This window comes from Anguilla anguilla, chromosome 9 (genome assembly GCF_013347855.1).
Source record: "Anguilla anguilla isolate fAngAng1 chromosome 9, fAngAng1.pri, whole genome shotgun sequence".
Classification (NCBI taxonomy): Eukaryota; Metazoa; Chordata; class Actinopteri; order Anguilliformes; family Anguillidae; genus Anguilla; species Anguilla anguilla.
This window is the reverse complement of record NC_049209.1, coordinates 41,184,279-41,201,420: the sequence shown is the minus strand read 5'-3', so window position 1 is coordinate 41,201,420 and position 17,142 is coordinate 41,184,279. Positions and strand designations below refer to the sequence as shown.

General features: G+C 41.2%; 2 protein-coding genes across 2 annotated transcripts in view; both read right to left on the bottom strand.

The window, feature by feature from the left end:
• Nucleotides 1-3,372, bottom strand: part of LOC118236781 (mastermind-like protein 2) — an 88,633-nt gene extending 85,261 nt beyond the window's left edge. The window contains exon 1 of the mRNA XM_035435407.1: nucleotides 2,020-3,372. Coding sequence (XP_035291298.1) covers nucleotides 2,020-2,439 — 420 coding nt within the window. The 5' untranslated portion in view covers nucleotides 2,440-3,372. The remainder of the gene's footprint in view (nucleotides 1-2,019) is intronic.
• Nucleotides 3,373-4,195: 823 nt separating this feature from the next.
• polq (polymerase (DNA directed), theta) overlaps nucleotides 4,196-17,142 on the bottom strand; it is a 40,083-nt gene continuing 27,136 nt past the window's right edge. The window contains exons 20-32 of the mRNA XM_035433279.1: nucleotides 14,861-15,063; nucleotides 14,098-14,338; nucleotides 13,282-13,475; nucleotides 12,673-12,807; nucleotides 12,035-12,209; nucleotides 11,320-11,446; nucleotides 10,615-10,733; nucleotides 9,701-9,885; nucleotides 8,082-8,193; nucleotides 7,664-7,788; nucleotides 6,111-6,252; nucleotides 5,730-5,836; nucleotides 4,196-4,985 (exon numbers count right to left, since the gene is read on the bottom strand). Of these exons, the coding sequence (XP_035289170.1) occupies nucleotides 4,872-4,985; nucleotides 5,730-5,836; nucleotides 6,111-6,252; nucleotides 7,664-7,788; nucleotides 8,082-8,193; nucleotides 9,701-9,885; nucleotides 10,615-10,733; nucleotides 11,320-11,446; nucleotides 12,035-12,209; nucleotides 12,673-12,807; nucleotides 13,282-13,475; nucleotides 14,098-14,338; nucleotides 14,861-15,063 (1,979 nt within the window). The 3' untranslated portion in view covers nucleotides 4,196-4,871. The remainder of the gene's footprint in view (nucleotides 4,986-5,729; nucleotides 5,837-6,110; nucleotides 6,253-7,663; nucleotides 7,789-8,081; nucleotides 8,194-9,700; nucleotides 9,886-10,614; nucleotides 10,734-11,319; nucleotides 11,447-12,034; nucleotides 12,210-12,672; nucleotides 12,808-13,281; nucleotides 13,476-14,097; nucleotides 14,339-14,860; nucleotides 15,064-17,142) is intronic.

Below are 17,142 nucleotides of genomic sequence, written 5' to 3'. Positions count from 1 at the left end.
AATCTGGCTATTAAAAATGTAGTGTTCTAGATTTTGCAGTCTAATACTGTTCAAGCATTGTTTCTCTGTGTACCAAAGGGAATAATCCTACTGTCTAAACTGAAACCAGATGATCTGGAACTAGCTCTCAGATTTCAACGTCCTGTTCTGGTAACATATCAGGTGCATGATGTGTGCCTACAACGAAGACTTCCAGTTTACTCCATGTTGCAACAGAGCTACGTCATGTTGGTCACGTTGACAGCATAGTATCCAGAGTTGAAAACATTTTGACTGAAATGAAATTCAGGTTCATTACTTAAAGTGAAGCTAACTACAAACCTACCGCATTTAGGAGGTAATTGCAACGAACATTCTATTATAATTTTATATTGATACAGTAAGGGTTTTTGTAACTTCGTTTGTAAAAACAAACAAACAAACAAAAAACAACTTCTTATATATTATTTATTTATTTATTTTTAAACAGCAAACAGAAGGCAGTGTGGGCGGGGCTGTGTGTAAAAAATCACAAAAAAGCCCAAGAAAAAAGGGGACGTGCCCAGTGTCCCGTCTAATATGTTGTGCCTTTTCCATCCCGCAAACGATAGCCAAAGGTGCAGCACGTGTATGCGAAGAGTATGCGAACGTGCGTGTAGCGAAACAATTGTCGCATAAGCAACCTTTTCAGAAGGCAACTGGAAAGCTCGCTGCAGCCCTTGCTGTTCTGCGGGGGCTTTATTACAGGAAATGTCATTTTACCATGTACTTTACTCTCATTGCGAGCCATGTGAAACCACAGAACCCGTGGAAAGTGCAGTAGCCTATTCCACCTACGAATGTTGCCTGAACATGTGTCAGTTAAGAGAAAAGCGGCAGTTGAAGAAACAAAATTCAACAGCCAGGTTATTAGCAGGTCATATTTTACCACCACGGCGTTATTAATATTACGATATGATAAAAATAGCACCAAATGACTAAATGCAGGCTACAGGTCTTTTCATCTTGGGCAAACTGCAGCCTGGATAGCCTGGTCAACTGAAGTTTTCGGAACCATATCCAGGTTAGCCTACTGCAATTGCTAATAACTCTATATCACCTTGATCGCTTGCTTGCACTTATAGGCCTACTTGAAAAAAATACATATGGCAAGAAACCAGAAGTGTGTGAAAATTATTCCTTGTACAAAGTGGGTGTATTATGTATAGGGAAATGTGTGAAACTACCAATAGCAACAAACGTAGGCTACCTCGATTTTAAAATTATTTAAATTCAATAGTAGCTAAATGGTAACTGGACAATTCCTTAGTTTCAGACTCTCAGCCCAATTTTCTGCAAATGTAAACGTTTATGTAAAACACTTAGTGGAACAGTAGGCGATTGGAAACACATGGCCTACAGGTATACCTTTGAGAGAGTTATTCACAGAATGTAATATCGGTATAATGGCTGGGTTTAGTAGATAACATGGAAGTAGGCTACATGCACTCATTTGAGACAGAAACTGGGTCCACAAGACACGATTAAATAGAAAACAAAAGTTTGTCACCCTGCGACAGTTGTGGAATCAAAATGGGTTATACGTCATTCTTGGTTTGACGCCTGAAAATGTCCGCAAAGTAATTTCATATTGCCTATTCCGCAAATCCATAAGTCTGTTTTTGCAACTCCGTCTCGTACAAATGACTCATCCATCCGGTGGGAGAGATTGCAAATTACAATTTAGCTATGAGAAACTGATTCAGCATTATGGAAACATCAAACAGTCCCTGGGGACAACCCCAAGAAAGATGTAAAGTCCCTCTTTACAGACACCCGCACAGTCGGCGAAATAAACCACAACCTATGTCTCGTCCATCAAACGTTTTAAGATGGGTGCGAGTGACAGATCTGAAGTTTTCAATTTTTGTCAGAAGAAAAAACGCGGTGACCAGGCCAACAAGACGTCGTATTCACGTAGCAACTGCAATACACACCCACATGGAAGGACATAACGAGAGGCTGATGTAGCAAACGGTGAAAAACTTTTTGGTAACTTACTGCTATTCGCGTAGAATTCTTCGGCTCACATCCCACTGCATGTAGGGACTTCTGCTCACCGTTCACCTTGCTGTTATATTCTGATGGTTGGCGAGTGGTGGCTTTATTTGCCTTGGGTTTCCTGTGCCCCGGGCCCTGGTTTACAATATTAAGAAGATGAAGCGTATTCTCGTGTTCACGGTCCGAAGTCTCCGCTTGGCCACGCTGGTAGCGACTCTCGCAGCTTGAGTGATGCCTTCTACACGATTCAATTCTAGCTCGTAAACGTTCCACTATCGCGTTGTGCAGTGGGGGCACGACGGAGCCCCTGGTCCCACAAACCGGCTCGGCGACGGTGCCAGGCACAGATCCGACCATGCCAACACCTAACATGGGTACAAATCCCCCTGCCGCAGGCTGAGGAAGAGCCGCATCCCCCATCCTCGTAAAAACTGCTGTGATGATCAGATTCTGTTTCAAAGTTTTAAAGCAACGTCGAGGAAAGTTATTTGTAAGTGGACAGCAAACTAATCGAACAGAATTCTGGTAATGTAGGCTTTATGAGTGAGTGACATTGCAGGTCAAGAAGCTGTACAGTTTGCACTTTGACATCCATCATATGTAAGCTGTTACTACGACTATCCAGCTAAATGTAGACAGGAAAAGCAACCACTCACGAAGAGCGTAATCAATATAATCGACTTCCCAATGATATAGCCTAATCTCTCATTTACTATACGTCCAAAACAAGAGCAATATCGTGGAATATCTTCTATTTCTAATACGCATTATCTCAGACGACATTCTTGTTTAGGCAGATTTTACACACAGAGATATGTCATAGGCTACACGCACATTTTCTTTCGACAGTGCGCGTGCAGGGCAATCCCTCATGGACACTTCAAAGATGTATTCATTAAAACGTGTAAAACCATCTCCGCTATTCTGAATCATTTTCTATGTTTCTCGGCGAAAACTTGATAAATAATAATAAAAAAGTGAATAAATCATTTAAAAAATATATCTACATATCCGTTCACAGTGACCGAACCAACAAACTTCCAGCGGTTTTCAGTGTAGGATACTCTCTGCATTCCCTTTCAATCGCAGCTTTTCGAGAAAGTAGAGGTATTCCTTCTTGCAAACAGTAGCTTTTAAGATATGAGGTGTTCTTCAGCGAACTCGGATACCGGCACGTCTCTTGCCTTTCCTATAGTCAGCTGTTCGGCGGTACGCTTGCACCTCAATTGCTCGGAGATCGTAGAACATTACAGGCTCCCATTGTGTGAAATTTTCACATGAAACATGAAACACGGAAAGAAACGTTCATTTGCAGGCTCTAGTGGAATCCGTAGGACACTACACCGCGATACCCTGTAGCATACACTGTGGGAATAAGAAAGGAGGGTGGAAGCTAATTGTACATAAGTGCGCGCTTGTGAAACTGACGTTCTATTGTAGCCTATACAACTAACACACGATATAAAAACCACCAGCGAGAACAGCGCACACATTACACGCAGGCAAATCATAATTTTGCACCTTCTGTTGGACGCAGTACAGTTCTAACCAGAGAATCAGCCAGTTGAGCCAAGGGATTGAAAACGGATGCATGTCAATTGGCAGAAAATATCAGTAGGCATGTGATTTATATCAAAATTAAGTCAACTTTTAAAATGTTGCAAAGATGTCAAACGTTTAGAATACGTGGACTGCAAATGCGTTAAGGTTGCCGCATGTCTCGGGACATACTGATTGTCAGACCCCAAAGCCTCTGGGGGCTAGGATCTTGCGTTACTGCTGAACACTCTCTCCTGCTATTAGTTACAAGAGTGCAGGAAGTCTTGTTGTGTGAGATTATCACACGGCCAAGTCATCTGCCTTTGGCCCAGACTCAGGGCCTGAAATCCGTATTAATCATAAACATACAAACAAACGAATGAACGAATGATCACCTCCCTACAACATCTTTGAGATGCATACATGCATTAGAGTGGTTTCCGGTGAGTTTTCCGTGCAGATTACGCACCTCCACTTGATGGGTTCTAAATATCAAGTGGCCAAGAAGTGCTGGCTTCCAAAGGGCTAGCCTGAGATTGCGTAATAATTTCTATTGTGCATATCAGAAGCTGCCAGACAGGAGTGAATGCACATCACAAGGGAATAATGTGAAATTTAATCAGGAGGAAGGACATGATGCAGTAACATTTTTATTTCAGATGTCTTTCTCTTCAAAAAATTTAACAGCTGTAAAATTACACTTTTTTTTTTTGCTTTCCTTGAACACTATGCAAATCTGACAATGCAAAAGAACTGAGATACAATTCTATTATCAGTTGCATAGATAGTTTTATAGAGTTATTTCCCCTGGTAGTGTAATTTACAACCTTGGACACATTTGTTTTAAATAATACATAGTAATCTCACTGTTTGATAGAACAGTTAATCCATTTAATTTAATCTACGGAAATATTAAAAACAGTAAAGTATTTTTAATTTCTGTCCTCAAATACATTTTTATGACTTATGGAAAGCCATTAAAATATTTTCTAAAAAGTGCATCTTATCACATAATAATATTACGTGTGTTGGTTAAAATGTATTCAAGTACATGGCAAGGTTGCCAAAAACAATTCATGTCAGGTTTCTGTACATGTCTAACAAACACAGACACGGACACACACACATGCACACACACACCACAAACACACACAACCAGATACACACATACATGTGCTTGTGCACAACGCACCCTTAAAACAACTTCCTTCTAAGGTAGTTTAGAGAATCCCTCTTTATGGCTTCAAGAACACAACCAATGTAGATCCGTCAGCTTCCAGCACCCTCAAGTTCACCTGTACACAGGTGTGAGTCTAAATGTCCAGGTCTTGAAGATCTCCCCAGCTGGGTCCCACTCTGATCTTTGCTCGAAGCTTCACATACAGCTTCATCACAGATTCCATTTCTTTCTTTACAATCTGAGCCACCTGAAACAAAAGAACAAAAAACAATACACTTCTGAATCCAGAGAGTCCTGCATCAAAACCTCACTATCAAAGTGCTCCAACTGCCCCACCAAAAAAAATAAAAAATAAAATAAAAAAATAAAAAGATGTGCGCATGGGCTTGATTAGGAAACACTGTAAGCCCTGACCATTTTTTGTAAAAAAAAAAAAAGTTTTTAATAATTAGCGATTGCCTTAAGTTCTCAAGGGGATATGGGTTTAACCTAAACTAACCTAAACTGCCAGATGATAATGATCCCCACCATAAAGAAGCAGACTGCATTCATCCAGACAGCTAGCTCTAGTTATGTAATAGCTAATAAATACTTACCCAAAGCTAGCCAAAGTATTGGCCTTGTTGTGATTATCGATAGCTAGCCAGCATAACATGTAGGTTAATCCTAACATAATATCACTTGGATTGATAAACTGCAAACTAACTAGCTAGCTTTACTGAAAGACCTAAACCCTTTAGACACCAGTAATATTCTTATTAATAAACACTTCAAAAGAATCATCTATTTTTCAGTAATATTTAAAACACCAAAAGGTACCGTTTTGGTAAGTGATGTTGTTAGTTGAAAATGATCATGCATCTGCAGGAGTTTTCTCAAAATTTTATGCACATCTTAATTGTTATTTACAATATGTATCTGGCCCACAGCAGATGTTTCCATGATTAGCGGTGCAGACGGGATCATGAAGGGATTTCTACTGTAATGTTACCTGGATGATGTCCTCCTCCGCCACCTCATAGATCAGCTCATCATGCAGCTGCAGAACAAAGAATGCTCCCCTACAGGGCCGAGAGAGGCATCTCTGTCTGAGGTTCTCTGCCAAAACAAAAGCACAACAGGGGTTTATAGAGTGATGATATTACTATGACGAAGAAGAAGAGACTCATTGAACAGAAAACAATGAAAAAATGTCCACAAAAGACAACTACATTCAATTCTGGAAAATGTGCCGGAAAATGTGCTGCAAATGCTCCTGTACACATGCGCAAGCGTGATATTATAAATGGAAGAGAGAGAAGAGGGTGATGAGAAAGGGAGCAGAAGACGAAAGGTGAAGTGATAGGGAAAGGGATAAGCGGTGTGGGGGTACCGGCTCTGGCGGAGGCGTGACCATGTGACCGTGGTACGGCGGGGAAGGCCTGCTCCAGGCGCCGCTGGATTCCCACGGTGGCAGATTTTACAATATCGGCAGCGGAGCCCTGAACCGTGGTGTTCACCGCCTGCCGCTCCGCCTGAGGGGAATCAGAGAGAGAGAGAATGAGAATGAGAGAGAGAGAGAGAGAGAGAGAGAGACATTTTGTGCTTCTGTGCTAAAACTACTTCTACAGTGATAGAGAAATGCTTACAGGAGAACACTGACAGACATGGACAGAGTAGTAGGTACTCACAGTGAAACACAGTGATGTGAAAAAGAAAGAACACCCTCTTCAAATTCCATGGTGTTGCATATTAGGACATAACTAACCCTCCTCCAGTACTCTCGGTTCATTTCTTCTTCAGCCCTTCGGTCATAGATTTATTGATGTGTTTCATTGTCCTGTTGCATGATCCACTTTCAGCCAAGTTTTAGCTGCGGACAGATGGTCTCACATTTTCCCCTAGAATACGCTAGCATAGGGAGGAATTCATGGTGGACTTAACAGTTGTAAGGTGTCCAAGTCCTGTGGCTGCAAAACAGCCCCAAATAATCACCCCTCCACACCATGCTTGACAGTTGGTATGAGGTTACTGTGGTGATATGCAGCATTTGGTTTTCATCAAACATGGCGTTGTGCATCACAGCCAAACATCTCCACTTTTGTCTTGTCTGTCCAGAGGACAGTGTTCCAGAAGTACTGTGGTTCATTCAGGTGCAATTTTGCAAACCTAAACTGTGCTGGAATGTTTTGGAGAGAAGGGGGTTTCTCCTGGCTACCCTTCCATGAAAGCCATACTTGTTCAGTCTTTTCCAAATGGTGGAGTCATGAACATGAACATTTACAGTGTTGATGGAGGCCTGTAAATCCCTGGATGTAGCTTGACGATTCTTTGCAACATCTCGGAACAACATACAGTGATTTTGGAGTGAATTCGCTTCTACTGAGTAGACTGGAAACTTACTTGAATAAACTCCATTTATAAATTATCTTTCACAATGTAGAATGATGGACTTCATATTGTTTGGAAATGGCTTTAAAACTTTTTCCAGACATAGGAGAACCAAGAATTGCTTCTCTGATATTAGCAAAGGTATCTTTTGTCCTTGGCATGCTGTTTGAACACAAACCTGAATCCTTCAGACCACATGGCTTCTGAATGTTTGCTCATTTTTGGTTGAATACGTAATGTGTGTGTGTGAGTTGAGTCACATGAGGTTATTTATCTACTGCTACAGTAGGACCAGATGAGGGCTAGTTATGTCCTAATCTGCAAAACCATAACATTGAAAGAGGTGTACTTTGTTTTTCACATCACTGTACATCCTCACTCAAATATATGCACAGTAAGATTTCAAAATGTGAATTAATTTTCAGAAAGAGTTCATACAGGTCCAACCAGGATCACTTGCACTCTATCAGAGTTATTTTAACACTGAACACATCATTGTATTGTCAGGTTACACAGTGAAATATATACTCAAATGTGATGGGGACAGCAACTCACATGAGATTTTAGGTACACATTTTTGTCCTTAATGGCTGGTAGGAATCGCTTTCTCTCCAGCATGGTCTGGACATAGCCATTTTTGGCACAGTTCTTCACAGTTTCCTTCAGGAAGGCATGTATCCCTTCACACATACAGACACACAGACATGCGCATGAGCACATGCATGAGCACACACACACAGACACGTATGCATCAAAAATTCACTACCATTCTCATTCTCTAAATGTAATTATAAAACACACCATTACCAAAGTCCAACTTCAAAGGACTGATGTTCTGCATAGATACTGCCAATTTCATAAGACCCTTACAGTGACCTCATATACATTTAATTTTTAAAACTTAACTTCAAAGAATCTTCACCTGCCCTTTAGTTTATCATGAACACAATGTTCCTGACTTGAAAGCAGTTACCTGTGTATCTGGATTTGAATGTTTCTATGTAACAGGCAGCATCATTCTCCTCAATGCCCATCTGCTCTCCCAGCGATTTTGCTCCCATTCCATAGATTATTCCATAACAAATCTGCCGAAGAGAAAGAAAAACTCAATTAAGGCAGTTAAGAGAGGTGGCGCTGCAGCATTACCCCTTCTTAAAAAAATGCTCAATGTCTAAAGTTTCATGTGAAAATTCCAAAGGAGGCACAACACTAGAAACATGCACTGTTCTTACCATTACATTACATTACATTCAATTTACAATTAGCAGAGGCTCTTAACCACAGCCACTTACAATGCAAAAGGACTTAAGAGCATCTGTATGAGGTAGATGAGCTACAGGGAATTATACCATGCTAATAAACATGTAAACATGGCCAGTAAAATTACAGGGAAGCCACAGAGACGACTGCCTGAGATCTATGTGCTCCGGAACAGGTACAAAGCTCAGCAAATCTTGGCTGATCCTTCACATCCCCTTCATAATGAGTTTGACATGCTCCCCTCTGGGAGGCGCTATAGAGTACCCAGAGCCTCAAATAAACAACATATTTAAGAAGTCTTTCATTCCACATGCCATTGCTCTGATAAATACTTGACCATAGCAATATTGACCATAGCACTCTAATGTACTGGGAAGGTACTTGAAGCTCTGTTGTGTTGTCTATGTACTGGGTTGTTTGTAGCCTGTGTTGTCTAAACCTATATTGTTAGTATTGTGTTGTTTGTAGCCTGTATTGTGTGACTGCTTGTTTTTATTGTAACTATGGTGAAGCCAAAGGCAAATTTCCACAAAAGTGGACAATACAGTATCTATCTATCTATCTATCTATCTATATCTAATAACACTTTTATGACAGAGAGAGTATTAATGCAACATTGCTAAAGTTCTAATGTAGGTTAGATGCATACTATGCAGGATTATTAGCGCGAAAATATCATAAAATAACTATGTTCAGTCATAGCTAGGATGCACTGATAATCTCTGCTGAATCTGCGCTCCTCTGCCTGTATTTGTTCTTCTAAGATTTGTTCAGGACGTTTCTGGGTGTGACACTCATTTCTGTGTGGGGAGTGGAGGGTGTGGCTACAGAGCCCACAGGGAGGGATCAGGTTTCAGCAGATTGTTTGTAGCTACTGCAATGGTGGAGGAGAAGTCGCAGTATAGTGAAACGTCAAACTGTCAGGGCTTGTTCAAAAATCAGAGTCAGCCTTGGAATTGCTTTTCCTTGATGATGACGGCCATCGGAAAATGGGTATATAAAAACAACAATGATATAAAAATGGAAATAAAATATAGAAACGGAGGTGAGTGGGTGGGGCTGAAGATGGAGGAGGAGATTTCTTTGATTGTAAACACAGGACCACAGCAAGGCTAAAAATCCTGCATAGTATGCCTTTAACTATGCCAGCACGGAAGTGTGACACCCCATGTCGGTTTTTCATCACATCACTTTTTATTTTTATAAAGGAAAAGTGAATTTGGATCTCTCTTTCTGCCAGCCCCCCAAGCATGAATATATAATGTATAAAACATACATTATTCAATTTACACAGTGGTTCAATGCTAATCTTGGTTCGCTACCTTCCCTCACCTGCTTGGCCTGTTGGCGCAAGTTGTCATCCACAGCCTCGGGTTCGATCATCCTCCACTCGGCCGCGATGCTGCGGAAGACGTCTGCACCGCTGTTCAGGGCCTGCAGGAGGCGCTGGTCGCGGGAGAGGTGGGCCAGGATCCGCAGCTCAAGCTGGGAGTAATCGGCCGCCAGGATCAGGCCCCCTATGACACGGCGAATCACTCATTCACCCAAACGTCAGGATTTGGCATGTTCAGTTTTACCCTCAGAATAACTGATGTACAGTAACCTGTATTTCGTGTGTCAAAAACCAAATACTCCTTTTCTGTGTCTGCAAAAGTCACAGAAAACATGACATGATGATTTAACTACCCTGAGCCTGTGTATGTTTTCTTTGTTCTGACCTTAAATATTTATTATATACAACACATTACAACTGAGATATATTATTATTCATAAAGTGACTAACATATGAAATAATGACTTTTGGGTGGAGTTGCACTTTAATGGCAAGTTTTTATCCAATGCACGGATCCCCCCAACTTAGGCATTGAAGAGGCTGGGTTAGGGATCAATTTGGGTCTTTTGGTCAGAGTTAGGGATCAATTCCATTTTAATTTAGCCAATTGAGGAAATTAACTGAAATTCAAATGATGAACTGAATTTTAATTACTGAACTGTTTTCCCAAATTGAAATGGAAATGACCCCCCAAACTCTTGTGCCAGTTTCTGTTCTATAGTTTAGAATCAGCAAAAAAAAAAAACAAAAAAAAAAAAAAACAATTCTGACCTGAGAAACAAGGTAAGATTCAGCTAACTGTAAACTATAGCATTAATTAATCGGTTTGGCTGAAAGCCAGCACATCCTGTGGCTCTCAGGGACCAGGGTTGGGGACCCATGGTTTTTTGCCTGCTCCGTGGAAAAGATTTACCTGGGAAAGGCACAAAGGCATGCCTCATGCTGACCGAAAAAGGCATCCCTTTCTCTGGTGACCCCTTAGATGCTCTGACCAGTAAGGCCAGCTCTCGATGGATCTTTGATCTTCTACTCCTGAAATGCAAATGACAGCAATAATGGCATTACAATGCTGTCTTCTCTCTCAATGTTACAATTACACAGGAGTTATGCCACAATTACAATAGTTTGGAGGCTGAATTATAATGCTGCAGGCATTGCATTAAAAAATTATCGCTATGGAGCAATTTAACAATGTTTAGGAAGGCTGTTTTACAATGTTTCCAAGTTACAATGCCATTAAGTTATATAAAATTGCTACATTAGGGAGACAATGCACTACAGTGATGTTACAGAGGCTGCTTTATAATGTTACAGGGACTGCATTATAAGGCCAATGCTTCGGTGGAGACAATGTTTCAGTGTTAAGGAGGGTACATTGCAATGTTATAATGTTGAGACTGCATTTTCACGTTTCAGCATTACAACACCATGGAGGATTCATTACAATGTTATATTGTCGCCTAGGCTACAATATATTGTTATAACGTTACAACGACAAGCTGCATTACCATTCTCTATGACTACAGACTGCATTACAAAGCCACAATGTCATGCAGGCTGCATTACAATGGTTTACAGAGCATTGTACGGCCACGCAGTCTGTGGTTTCTGCGTTTACCCAGGCTTTGTGAGGATGGCCTTGCCCCTTTCCTGGGACGGGGGGCTTTCGCCGATGAGAGTTGGCATGTGAATCTCAAAATCCTTTGGCACGTTCTGAATGTTGGGCTCTATGAAGCTCACTCTACCTGAATTGGAGAAAAAGGTACAGCCCTGAAAACAAGCCTTTTATAACCCCACAGCATAATATTTGCATCAAAACTGACCGTGAAAGAATTTACTTTAAGGTTCTTTTTCAATTAGTTGTAAGTTAAATCATTTCTTTATTGCCTTTGGATCACAGGCCACATTCGCAACTGTCACTCATCTGTGTATTGTACTACTACTTTCGAGATGAGCAAACTGCTGTGTGGCTTTTCTAAGAAAAATCTAAAGAGAAAAGTTCTGAAGGAAACACATCAACTGTTCTTGCCTTTTTTCCATTCTCTACTGAATGCAATGTGCTGAAAAGCCTAACCACAAACTTGATACACACACGCGCACGCGCGCGCACACACACGCACAAATTGTCGGGACAAAATAACTGAAACATGAAAAAGGACTTTGAAGTAACTAAATCACAATTACAAATTCAGCTACACCGATGAATGGCAATTAGCAGTATATCTGGGCTATAAAAGAGGTCTGACAATCAGCACTTTGATATATTGGTTTCCAAAGCAACATGAGGGAATATGCCCTTACTTGTAAGTCGCACCAGATAAATATAACTATACCTGTGGCTGTGTGTGTCTGTGAGACAGGGTATATTCTCTCCATGTCCAGCAGAGGAAGCCAGCATTTCTCACGCTGCAGGGGAAACACCACCTTGGTCATAGCATTGGTGATTCGCCTCCACTCCAAGATCACCCCTGGCAACGCATGTAGTGGTTTCAGCTTCTCCAACACATCCTGAAAAAAGCAGTAGCCGATTAGATATAGTGGTCCAGGTGCTGGCCAATCAGAAGGCTGCAGAAGTGAATGCAGTTTCTCTTTGAGATAAGGGTGCTAATAAGGTCAAAACAATAACAAGACTACATACGTACCTTGCTGACATTACAACATTTGCAAAGTGTACAAAAAGCTTGTGGCTCATAACTTTAAAATATTTAATGTACGCAAAAGCACAAACATTAATTTCCAGTGACTGATGTCTTCCGGGGGGAAAAAAACCAAGCAACCCTTCATAGTGTTTTGATTGAAAACAATCTTGTGAGTTAAAGAGAATCATGGATGTAATCACAAATGTTTTATTATTTTGTCAAACTTTCGTCCCTGACTTTCCATGGCATTGGGATATTTGACCACTTTCAATGAATTTTGAGGACTAAAATATTTGTATAGGTTTTCAAGGGCCATAGGAACCCGACAATACCTTCGTGGTGCTGAACTGCTTGGCCAGTTTGACTCTGGTTGCAGCGGCAGACCTCCTGGCATATCCCAGAGTTCTCTTATTCCTCAGCCCATTCAGGTCTCCATTTGGTGGCAGCTTGAGCTCCAGAAATAGTACCTAAATAGACACATCAAGAAGGGGTTAGCCCCTCCCTATTTTCCAACAGACCACATGCATAAAATCACAGTCAACAAACACATTCCTGTTTGCTTCTGCTGACCTGCCGTAAAGCTCAACAGTGCCATCTGTTGCTTGGCAGAGGAATGAACGCTATCTATGAGCAAATATGTTTGCTTATATCATTAGCCACCACAAGGGGGAGCAGAAGTAATAATATCACCCCTGTGTGAGTTTCTGCTTGTGAACAACAAATGCTCAGGAACATATTTAGAAAAAAAACATGGTGGAATGTTTGACGATGGATCAGTTTTTTTGATTGTTGGGTCGATATGAAAACATTTTGGTGGCAGAGGTATTAAAACTAGTACAAACATTCAAGTGCATACAAAGGTTGACACCAGGCTTGTGGAGGCAGTTCCATTTCAATTCAGTGTCCAGTACACCAACATAAATATTAACATTGTTGCAAACCTCGGCAATGTCCTCTGGGCGGGTGAGGGAGAAGGTGTGGCCTGCAAGCTGGTAGGCCTGGGACTCCAAAGCTTTAAGCTTCGCCTGCATAATGTGCTTCTGAGTGTCACACTCCGTGGTGCTGAACCCCACTCCGTTTAGCTCCAGGAGAGCCAAGCAGTACAGAGAGGGCATCTCCACCTGACGGAATACATCTGTCATGGGAGGGGGGAGGAAGGCACAGTACCGGGGATGGTCAGTAGGCTGGAGGTCAAAAAGCCTACAGAGAAACCTGCAGTACAACCACCAATCAGGTGAACATTCCCTAATTACCTTTTTGAGTAAATATTAAATAACTGTCCAATTGCATATTGGTGATCCAGTCCCTACTGGCCTTTATGAAATGGAAGTTAAAAAAAAAATACCCACACTTAAATTTGGTACTTTAATTCAGCCTATTAGATATCCATACAGCTGTGCAAAAGAAGAAGCAAACATACTGTACTGTCTTTTGTAACATTAATGTAGATCAGCAATGGGCAATTCCGTTGGGTGCACTTAATTGGGTGTGTATGATCAATTAAGTGCTGAGTAACAATAAAAACCAGCGTATCCAACAGCTTTCCATAACCAGTTCATAAAACTTAATGAAACCTAAAATGGGACATTGTGGTTCACTGTGGAGCGCTAATGGTTCTGATCGATTCAAATAAGCTCACTGCAGTAGCTCCACTCATTACGCAGGCTCCTGAAACCTCACTTACCATCACTAGCTGAGGGACGGTTTATAAAAATCTTAACTGATGAAAAGAAAGAATGTAAGGGTTGTTTGGACACCTAGCAGCCTGTCTTTCTCCAGGAGGCCGGTGAGCTGAGCCATGGTGCTGAAGACGAGGACAGACTCGATGGCGGCTCGATAGCGCCCCGTGCGGCTGCTGTCCCCGCCCATGCCCAGGCTCCGAACGCCCTGTCCGGGGCCGATGCCCTCCAACAGGGGGAGCTCCGCAGGGCTGAAGTTCGTCACCATGTTGTGGAGCGTGCGCTCCTTGGACCCGGGATCCAGCAGCCAGCAAGCCACCTGCAAGACGTGGGAACCAATCAAAATGAAAATTATGAACTGCACGGTGTGAGGCCAGTGTCTGTTCAGATAATCCTGTTCCACAGTGCTCCAGGGGTTAGTTCCATTTCAATTCATTTCATGAATTGAAAAATGGGCATAATCTTTTATAAGAATTTGTTACATTAATGGATTGAAATTAAGTTTCCTGAATTCATTGAAGCGAAATGGAACCCTGCTGTGCTCTGACGTCAGATGCATAAAAAGTACATTTAAAAAAGATAAATACACCACAGGAATGTTTCTAAAAAGGGAAATGATGGGAGTTGGGAGTCACAGCTTGTGACACACTACAAACTAATGCTCTGGACTCCAATTCCCGCAAAGGTCTTTTGACTATCTTCATTTGAGTGGGGTTGGGTTTCTCTTTTTAGGGTGACAGGGAACACATGGGCTAAAAAACACTACTGCAAACACAGTTCACTCAAGCTTCAGTTCCTTCCAGGTTAGTATTGTATTGGGGGAACAGTAAGCAGCTCTTACCTTGGGGTCTTCAAAGTTGCCCTCCAGTGACAGCCCACATGCCAGTAAAAGAGTCTTGTACAACTGAATGAAGTCGTATGCAACCACAGCTCCTTCTGCTGGTGAAAGATTGCCTCTCCTGAGACAGGCCTGGACTTGCTTCAGCCTCTCTTCCACCGATAGGCTCTCATCCAGAGGGGGAGGGGCTAAGCTCGCACTGACGTCTGCACGAGGGGGCGAAAGAGAGAAAGCATAAGAGCGAGGTTATTTATTCACTTAGCTGAGGTACCCCTATCCCAGGTGATGTACATACATTGTTACATTGCTGGTGTGGAGGAAAAACCTTGCCAGATTGCATTTTCGGAAACAGTAAAATTGCTTCTTATTCCATTTCCCAAGACATAATTATAGTTTAGTTATGTTACATTTTAAACCAGTTTTATAAGTTGTTGAGTTAGGAAACATCGACAGCACAGATAGTCTGGATAGAAGCTTGCAATTTGTGTTAAAAAATTATTACAACAACGGAAAGGCTTTATGGTTTACACCACAATGATAAAACAAGGCTGTAAAAACATTGTTAGACCAAGAAGACTAATTAAAGGTGCAGTGTGTAGGATTTAGTGGCATCTAGTGGTAAGGTTGCAGATTACAACCAACTGAATACCCCCCCCCCCACCCCTCCCTTTCCAATGGCGTAGGAGAAGCTACGATGGCCTGTAAGTTCCAAAAATGATGTCATCGTCTACGACAGCATCGAGTAGCCAAGTGTCAAGTGATGAGGTTCCTTGATAGATTTATAAATTGTATTTAGTTATTTAGTATGTAAAACTATAGCTTACAAGTAAAATAGCGATTGTGATTGTTAATTGTTCCGCATTGTGGTAGCGTTTCATCGCTAACGTTAGCTGCTTTGCATGGTAAATCATAGAAAGACATGATGTGTCACAAAAACTATTGCACTACTAACTAACGCTTACATTACAGGGTGAATTACCCTTATTATAAAATACCACAAACCTATTTAAAGACACTCAATTTCAAAAATATCGTATATAACTGAAATATTTTGAGCAGTAATAGTTACATAGCAATGATGAAATCTGTTTTCAATAGATAGAGACAGTAAATCAATAATATATTTCTATCCGATTCTGTCTTACACCAGAAAACGATGTCAGCTATGTCTATCAGCAAACATATGGCTTAGCTATGTCCAGAAGTCCTCAATAATAATAGTATTTTCCAAGAAATTACGAAAAATCGTTGACAACGTTTCATTAGATGCAACGCATTTTACTGCGACCACAGAGTGAATGCGTAAGTGAATGCGATGATAACAAAACTTTCTCACCTACTGAATAAATGGATTGTCAATCAAGCCAGACTGTACTAAAAAGGGTGACAACGCCGTAAACAACACGTGTGGTATTATGCACAGCTATTTTGGAAGGTACCCAGGAATGACAAATGCGCCTATATTTCACGAACGGATTGTCCAATACATGACCACTCAGTCTCTTCTGACTGGCCCTCTCTAGAGCCGTTTGTCAGTTCTGGGCTACTGTAGAAACATGGCGGTGAAACATGGCGGCCTCCGTAGAAGAGGACCCGCTCCCTATGTAGATATAAAGGGCTAATTCTAAGGTAACGAAAACACAACGATTCTTATTTTCATGGGAATATACACTAATTAAAACATACTTATGAATATTCTATTCCATTTCTGCCAAGTCCGTTCCGCTAGATGCCACTAAATTCTACACACTGCACCTTTAAAGAGATGCTGGCAAATTATCAGTACATGTGATGGAAGAGTGTGCTGCTGAATGCAGTGCATGGTTACAATTCAATTAAATGGGAATCCTTTTAACCAAAACATGCCATAAGACCTAGTATTGCTTTGTTTATGTGTATTCCCCCCCCCCCCCCCAAATAAGTTCACTATTAAAAGGTAAGATTTTTATATTGAAATTGTTCCAAATTTCCAAAACTCCCGAGCTTAACTCTAGAACTTTAGCCTGAAAATAACTGCAGTAAACTGGCAGACTGAGAAGCAGTGTGTGACTACTATTTGAGTTCATTGTATGAACTTGCTTGTAAACTGCACTATACAAAAACAGACACTGATTAACTGACGTAATACATTACAGGTATTTAGCAGACGCACTTATTCAGAGCAACTTACACAACTTTTTTTTACATATCTATTGCATCCATTTATACAGCTGGATATATACTGAAGCAATGCAGGTTAAGTACCATGCTCAAGGATACAACAGCAGTGTTCTACCTAGGAATCG